The 8689-nt window shown below is 43.5% G+C and overlaps 1 protein-coding gene across 1 annotated transcript in view; it reads left to right on the forward strand.

Annotated features, from left to right (window-relative positions):
• The window catches only part of ercc4 (excision repair cross-complementation group 4), an 8251-nt gene extending 331 nt beyond the window's left edge, over positions 1-7920 (forward strand). Inside the window, exons 2-10 of the mRNA XM_080048739.1 lie at positions 2081-2261; positions 2753-2948; positions 3438-3645; positions 4507-4687; positions 5061-5192; positions 5295-5399; positions 6014-6656; positions 6774-6886; positions 7027-7920. Of these exons, the coding sequence (XP_079904865.1) occupies positions 2081-2261; positions 2753-2948; positions 3438-3645; positions 4507-4687; positions 5061-5192; positions 5295-5399; positions 6014-6656; positions 6774-6886; positions 7027-7790 (2523 nt within the window). The 3' untranslated portion in view covers positions 7791-7920. The remainder of the gene's footprint in view (positions 1-2080; positions 2262-2752; positions 2949-3437; positions 3646-4506; positions 4688-5060; positions 5193-5294; positions 5400-6013; positions 6657-6773; positions 6887-7026) is intronic.
• The last annotated feature ends 769 nt before the right edge of the window (positions 7921-8689 follow it).

The following is an 8689-nucleotide window of genomic DNA, read 5'->3' on the forward strand; positions in this document are numbered from 1 at the left end:
CCTTAACGCTAGCTTATATACAGTCATATGAAAAAGTTTGGGAACCCCTCTCAGCCGGCATTATAATTGACTCTGCTTTCACACAAAAAAGATAAAAGTGGTATGTCTTTAATTTACCAGGAACAGCTAAGTACTGGGATGTTTTCCAAACAAAGATTTTTTTGAAAAGCAGTATTTAGTTTTATGAAATTAAATAAAATGTGAAAAACTGGCTGTGCAAAAATATGGGAACCCTTGTGGTCTTGCTGATTTTAATGCATGTTACAGCATGTAAAACTGAGGAATTTAAACACGAAGTTGGTTGGATTATGTTGTTAAGCCTTGAACCTCATATAAAGGTCTGTTTAATCATGATACAAGGTATTTTAGGTGCCTAAATGCAAGTTCCACTTCTCTTTGACTCTCTGCAGAAGTGAGACAGAATGTGATCATCAAAACAGCTCCCAAAAGATCTTAAAAACAAAGATTATTCATTGTCATGGTTTAGGGGAAGGCTACAAGAAGCTTTCCCAAAGGTTTCAATTGTCAATTTCTACTGTAAGGAACGTTGTCAGGGAATGGAAGGACACAGGCACAGTTGCAGTTAAACCCAGGTCTAGCAGACCAAGAAAAGTGCAAGAGCAGCATATGCGGCGGATTGTGAGAATGGTTGCACACAACCCAAAGATCAGCTCCAAAGACCTGCAAGAACATCTTGCTGCAGATTGTGTATCTGTACATGGTTCTACAATTCAGTGCAATTTGCACCAAAACATCTGTATGGCCGGGTGATGAGAAGGAAGCCCTTTCTGCGCCCACGCCACAGATACAGTTGCATGGAGTATGCAAAAGCTCATTTAGACAAGCCAGCTTCATATTGGAAGAAAATGCTTTGGACTGATGAGACAAAAATTAAGTTATTTGGTCTTTATAAAAAGCAGATGTTTTGGTGCAAATTGCGCTGAATTGTTGAACGATGTACAGATACACAATCTGCAGCCAGATGTTCTTGCAGGTCTTTGGAGGTGATCTGTGGGTTGTGTGCAACCATTCTCACAATCCTCCACCTATGCCGCTCCTGTTTTTTTCTTGGTCTGCCATGCCTGGGTTTAACTGCCACTATGCCTGTGTCCTTCCATTTCCTGACAATGTTCCCTACAGTCGAAATTGACAATTGAAACCTTTGGGAAAGCTTCTTGTAGCCTTCCCACAAAACCATGACAATGAACAATCTTTGTTTTTCAGATCTTTTGGGAGCTGTTTTGATGATCCCATTCTGTCTCACTTCAGCAGAGAGTCAAAGAGAAGTGCAACTTGCATTTAGGCACCTAAAATACATTTTCTCATGATTAAACAGACATTTCTATGAGGTTCAAGGCTTAACAACATAATCCAACCAACTTTGTGTTTAAAGTCATCAGTTTTACATGCTGTTACAGGAATTAAAATCAACAAAACCACAAGGGTACCCATATTTTTGCACAGCCAGTTTTTCACATTTTATTTTATTTCATACAACCAAATACTGCTTTTCAAAAAATCTTTGTTTGGAAAACATCCCAGTACTTAGCTGTTCCTGGTAAATTAAAGACATACCACTTTTATATTTTTTTAGTGAAAGCAGAGTCAATTATAATGCCGGCTGAGAGGGGTTCCCAAACTTTTTCATATGACTGTATGTCTTATACTAATGCATACTAGTTTGCTTGTTGCCATATGGACGATTTGGGGCAAGACTGTGTGGCTAGGGTGTGATGCTCTTCATAGGTTGGTGTGATGTTCGTGAAAAAAGTGACTGTATAGGATCATTACATAACTAAATGCCATCAACTACACACCTGTATCATCATCTCTCAATACATTGGCCGATGGAGCAGCCATTAGCCTTTAAGTAGGCTATCAAAGAAGATCCAAGCATTTCAACACAACTACACAACTAGCTGTTTGGTCTGGCTTTGACAAGACTACAACACAACTGATAACTCCTTGAATTCTGGGTATTGGAGTTTGGGTATAGGTTCCAGATACTTATTGCTGTGTAAAGGTATTTGGAACTGTCTTTAACGGAAAGGCCCTCTCTCCCTGTCACCTGCCTTCTCAGGACTATCTGACGGAGCAGCTGCGTCTGGAGGGGGTGACCCACTTGCCCAGGACAGTCACCAGTGACATCCAGGGCACCACGCGCTACAACGTCTACACCGAGGGAGGGGTGCTGTTTGTCACTAGCAGAATCCTGGTAGTGGACTTCCTCACTGACCGGATCCCTGCCCATCTCATATCAGGTCAGACCCCTTCGCTGCTGCGCCAAAATGGCTACAACGAGACAGACATGTTGGCTTTGTTACATCCAATAAGTCTGTCATATTTTGTTTTTGCATTAGCATCATATACTAAAATAAAAAGCTTTTTTCCCCCACAATTGATATACAGTCACTATAACTCGACTTTAAACATATGAGTAATTGGATTGGGCCTGCTTAAGGCATTGCTAACGGAATACATCAGCCAATATCTGATTGCATACATACATTGAATATATTCAGTTGAGAAACACAAAAAAATGCTGTTTTCTGTTATTGCTTTGTATTGTTGAATTAATAGACTTTAACATTTGCATTCAATGTAAAAACAGAAATGTACCATGGACCAAAGCAGCAACAAGTGGTGGTAGTTTCACGAAAAAAAAACGTTCAAACTGATGTAGTGTTTATTGAAGGTCTCAATACCCTTGAGTGACATGCACCGTCTAATCTCTCTGTACCCCCCCTCTCAGGCATCCTGGTGTACCGCGCTCATAAAATCATCGAGTCGTGTCAGGAGGCGTTCATCCTCCGTCTGTACAGGCAGAAGAACAAGACGGGCTTCATCAAAGCCTTCACTGACAAGGCCACCGCCTTCTCCTCGGGCTTCTGCCAGGTGGAGCGAGTGATGAGGAACCTCTTTGTCAAGAAGCTCTACCTCTGGCCCAGGTATGATGGAACCTAATGGACCATTTAGATTAGACAGCACATTAAAGGATGCTGACAGGCGTTACATTAATCTTAATAAGGACAGCATTCTTCCCTCATTCTTCTTTGCCTTTGCTTTATTAAAGGTGGAGTCTGTGAGGCTCACTAATGTTTGTTGTCAAAATCACTTTTTGTCCAAATCAGATTATCTCTTCTCACCATCCGCTACCTGTCCATACTGTATGTGCTCTGAAAAAAAATCCAGTGTTTATTCACAGTTTAGGCTCTCTAAACGGGCATGTTACTAGGAATTGTGGGCCCCATTTGTTTTACATTCCAATTTAAAGAGCCTAGACTGTGTATTAACATTAACACCAGATTTTTTTTTCAGTACACTCACAGTACGATCCTGAGTAGATATTCACTGATTTTTTTTAAAAAAAGTGATTTTGACCGCAAAGTGTTCTCCAAATTGCTGACTGCACCTTTAACCGTGCTCCGTTCACACAGGTTTCAAGCCTCGGTAAACACAGCCCTGGAGAAGCACAAGCCGGAGGTGGTGGAGCTCCATGTGTCGTTGACGCCGGCCATGAGGGCCATCCAGGGCTCCATCCTGGACATCATGAGCGCCTGTCTGAAGGAGCTGAAACGCTACAACCCCTCCCTGGAGGCAGAGGACCTCTCCCTGGAGAACACCCTGGGCAACGCCTTCGAAAAGGTCTGTCGCCGACTGACTGGGTTGAATTTGAATTTTTTATTTTATTTCAGACATATCAAAAACAATACAAAACAAAATGAAAAGCATAAAAATACAATTAACAAAATGTATGTTTAAATGACTTCACAAAAATAAAACAAATTATCTGTATTGATGTGATATGCCTGAAAAGGAGCAGGAAGAAGTATACACTTATTTAATCCTACCCCTTTTCCATAGTAAAAAAAATATATATATTTATTATATTCGCTTCTTGTATTCCATATAATCTCTATACAATCTATCTGTACAATTGACCACAAAATAAAACGATCTGCTTTTTGATCAATGAGAATTGAGAAATGAAATGGTCCACTTCTGGGATATGTTTGATTAAAAGTACTGAATGGGAATGCCAGGTTTTAGAAGGCTTAATGTAATACTTGGAACAAGAAAGAGCTTTGCTTTGGTTTAAAAATACATTTTAAGAAAAGCCTTTCAGAAAAGCCAGCACTCGTCTTTCTTATGATGAATTTTATTCATTTTTCTGAGTGGGTTTTATCTAGCAGCGAGATGAGCTCCCACATTTGCAACCAAAACATTCTATTTAAGCTCTTAGAATAGTGCACATGACACCAGACACCATATCATTCTGAGACAAATATACTAAAGAAAAACTAAAAATCCTCCAAACAGAAACAATAGGACCCCAATTTCTACAGTTGCCTATTCACTCGGGACTCGTATCATCAAATGGCTTATTTTTTTCGGGTATTTTAATTGGTACACAGACATGGTTGATTCATTCATACTAATAAAACACATTTTACTGTTGCACCAGTACTGAAGTTATGCCTGTGTTATTACTCTCATCCATTCCAGGCCATCCGTCACTACCTGGACCCCCTGTGGCACCAGCTGGGACCAAAGACCAAGGGCCTGGTGCAGGATCTGAAGGTGCTGAGGGTTCTCCTGCTCTACCTCACCCAGTACGACTGTGTCACCTTCCTCAACCTGCTGGAGTCACTGCGCTCCAGCCAGAAGATCTTTGGATCCAATTCAGGTCCACTAAAAAGCTGCCCTGAGTGCTTACTTGGGAGTACTATTACTACTAATAAACGTACTTAAAGCTGGGGTGGAGAATTTGGGGAAAAAATAGCAGTTGGGATAGAGATTTGAATCCAAATACCTCAACCGCTCCACTTGTTCTCTACCAACAACGTCGGTGCCAAAGTGAATGGACAGTCCCAACAGCCAATAAGAACAGAGAATCGTTTTTTTTTTTTTTTTTATCTGAGCCTGTCTCTGATTGGTCAAAGTGTACCACTCATGTTAATTTTGACCAATCAGAAATCACATACCCCAGCTTTTAATCTGTGGTGATTCATCATGTTTATTCATGTTGGATTGCTTGTTGCCTGTTGTTGATGCACTAGGCTGGCTGTTCCTGGACTCCAGTACCTCCATGTTTATGAACGCCAGGGGCCGAGTGTACCACATCCCAGAGAGCAAGAAGAAAGTCAAAGTGGGAGAAGAGGCAGACAAACAGAAGCCAGCCACTACAACAGGTAACAGGCGTGTTTCTCAGTGGAGATGTCAGCAACGTCATCTGCTATGTTGAAGTTACTTAAGGGTGTGTGTGTGTCTGTGTCTGTGTCTGTGTGTTTCAGAGGTGAAGCGGAAACTGGTGCTGGAGAAGAGTCCAAAGTGGGCGGCTCTGACTGATGTCCTGGAGGAGATTGAGAAGGAGAACAAAAGCTCTGAGCATGAAGCAGGTTAGCGCTCAGTTCTGTAACAGTGTTATAAGGGTCCATCATGACAACAATGTCTATCCTCTCTATTCTGTAGATTTGCATATAGTGTATTGAATTAGGTTTAACAGAATTTCATAGAAAACACATTTTCCAAGAGTTGGTTTTGTTCATTGAAATGACTAAGATCTGGAGTACATGTTTGCATGGATGGATAGTTACTTTTATACATCCCCAAAAGGGAAATAGTCTGTTTCAGTAGCTAATAATTCTCAGAATCAAAAAATCAAAAGCTCAGTACAAATTTAGAATGTCCATAATTAGTTAGCACATACAAAGAAAAGGGATATTTTATGATGAAATCTATTTAGCAAACAAGAAGAACCTTTTACTAAATAAAATAGATACATTCATATTCATGAAATCACTAAGTTGAGATAAATAGTGGAGTCAATAAAGTGGTAGTTGAGTTTATCTGGATGGGTTTTGGAGTGGCGGGGGAACACACCTCATGAAAAAGGTTTGGTACACCACCAGAGCACTGCAAAAACCCATATAGTAATATTATAAGTTAAACATGTGCCTGATAGGTGTATCTCTCTAAAATTACCTCACACCCCCCCCTCCCTCTCCCTCAGGTCGTGTGCTGATCTGTGCCAGCGATGACCGGACCTGCGCCCAGCTGCAGCAGTACATCAGCCGCGGCTCTGACTGGCTGCTCAACCGCCTGTACGCCCGCACCGTGGGCAAGCGGGACTCTGCTGCGGCCGCCGCATTCGAGCTGGACGCGCACAAGAAGGGAAAAGGCTGGCCTAGAACAGGAGCAGCCACCGCGGGCAAGGAGCACGCGCCGAAGAAAAAGTCCTCCAAGAGTAAAAAGAGACCGTCGCTCACCCTGACCCAGATGGCGGGGAAAGAGGAGGTGATGAGCAGCAGTGGAAATGAGGAGGAGGAGGAGGGAGAGGAGGAAGAGCAGCTGAAGTTGGATCTTTCATCTGAAGACTACTACGGTGTCCTGAAGGAGCCCCTGACGGTCATCCACCCTCTGAAAGGCCTCAGCGACCCCCACAGCCTGACGCGCGTCCTGCACGAGGTGGAGCCCAGCTTCGTGGTGCTCTACGACGCCGAGCTCAGTTTCGTGCGCCAGCTGGAGATCTACAAAGCCAGCCGGGCCGGGAAGCCTCTCAGGGTCTACTTCCTCATCTACGGAGGCTCCACAGAGGAACAGAAGTACCTGACCGCACTGGCTAAAGAGAAGAAAGCCTTTGAGCACCTCATCAGGTCAGGAGCAACAATGCCTCCATTTTGATTTCGAGCACATTTGGATTTATCCGTTGATGTTTTGTTAAAAGTGTTGGCTTCTAATCCTGTGTGCTTGTATGTGTGTTTCCTCTGCAGGGAAAAGGCTACTATGGTCGTCCCAGAGGAGAGAGAGGGACGTGAAGACACCAACCTGGACCTCGCTAGAAATCTGGAGCCCGCCAATGCCACCACCAACACCCGCAATGCAGGCACGTCTATTTTAGTCTTTTTCGGGATGCTCTAGATTATTTTTACCCTTTGAATTTCCTGGACAAATTTGTCTCCCCTCAGAAAAGTCCCAACTTTTCTTTAAAAAAAAATCTAATTGTATTGTATTTCCCTCCACCAGGAGGCCAGGAGCAGCCCAAAGAGCCGTCACGAGTCATCGTGGACATGCGTGAGTTCCGCAGTGAGCTGCCGGCCTTGCTGCACCGGCGCGGGCTGGACATCGAGCCCGTCACCCTGGAGGTGGGCGACTACATCCTGACCCCGGACACCTGCGTGGAGCGTAAGAGCGTCAGTGATCTGATCGGCTCGCTGCAGAGCGGCCGCCTCTACACCCAGTGCCTCTCCATGACCCGCTACTACAAGAAAGCAGTGCTCCTCATCGAGTTCGACCCAGCCAAGCCCTTCTCCTTGATGGCCCGCTCGGACTTCCGTCACGAGATATCTTCCAACGATATTTCCTCCAAACTCACCCTGCTCACGTTGCACTTCCCCCGCCTGCGTATACTGTGGTGCCCGTCCCCGCACGCCACGGCCGAACTGTTCCTGGACCTGAAGCTGGGTCGCCTGGAGCCCGACGCCGCAGCAGCGCAGGCCGTCACAGCCGAGTCCGACATGGTGGCTGAGTCGGCCGACCTCTACAACCCCGGACCTTATGACTTCCTGTTGAAAATGCCCGGGGTCAACACCAAAAACTGTAGGGCTCTGGTAAAGAACGCAGACAGCCTGGCAGATTTAGCCAAACTCAGCCAGGACAAGCTAGCGGAAGTACTGGGGAATGCTAACAACGCTAAGTCGCTGTATGAGTTTCTGCATAACGTGGCCGATGTCCCCGCTCCAGTGCAGAAGGCCAAGCAGACAGTGATGGGCAAGAAAGCATCTGACTGATGGTAAAGGCGTTGATGTTAAAAACGATGCAGTGAGACTTTTTCTTAAATTAAAGGAAATGTGTGTTATATTAATGTACAGAATTAACTGAAATAATGCAGAAGCTTTTATTGTATTTCCTCAACTTGAGATAAACAGTGGAACTTTTATTACATTTTTTTATAATAACTTGAGTGATACATTTTAATATTCTGAAAAAATAAAATAAATATTTTTACAATTGTTTTGTGTAAACCTCTTTCAAAATAAAGCTTTCCAGATTTTTTTTTTTTATCACATACAGCAACCTCCAATAAGATACATTCAACTTTATGGGCGGCTGTGGTGAAGCAGATAGGGAGGTCTTCCACTGGAGTGCAGGGTCGGTGGTTCGATCCCCCGTCTCCCCGCCACATGTCGAAGTGTCCTTGGGCAATACACTGAACCCTAAATTGCTCACGATAGTTAGCTTGCACCCTGCGCGGTAGCTGCTGCTTTCGGTGTGTGAATGGGTGCATGTGTACGAAACAATGTAAAGCGCTTTGGGTCTGTTAAAAACCAGGGGAAAGCGGAAACCAGTTACCATTATTAGTCTTTTTTTCTTCCTACTCTATAAAAAGGATTGTAGAGTGAGCAGATATTATTTTCTTTTTATACTATTACTTGACTATAGTTTGAGGTCTTTTAAAATGGAACACAAATGCCAGTTCTTCATAATCATTATTAAGAATCTTGAGTAATTCTGATGGGTAAAATTTGATTCAGTAACCATTTACTTTGGTCCTATGTTTACCTTGTGTAGTAGTTGTACTTGTGTCGGTACTCCTTTAGAGTGTGCTGGTGCACTCTCAATACGGAACACTTTCCCTTTACAATTCAGGCTCAGTCAGAGAAAAAAGTTTTGACAACAAAGCATTAGT

This window comes from Ammodytes marinus (genome assembly GCF_949987685.1).
Source record: "Ammodytes marinus genome assembly, chromosome: 20".
In the NCBI taxonomy this organism is placed as follows: Eukaryota; Metazoa; Chordata; class Actinopteri; order Uranoscopiformes; family Ammodytidae; genus Ammodytes; species Ammodytes marinus.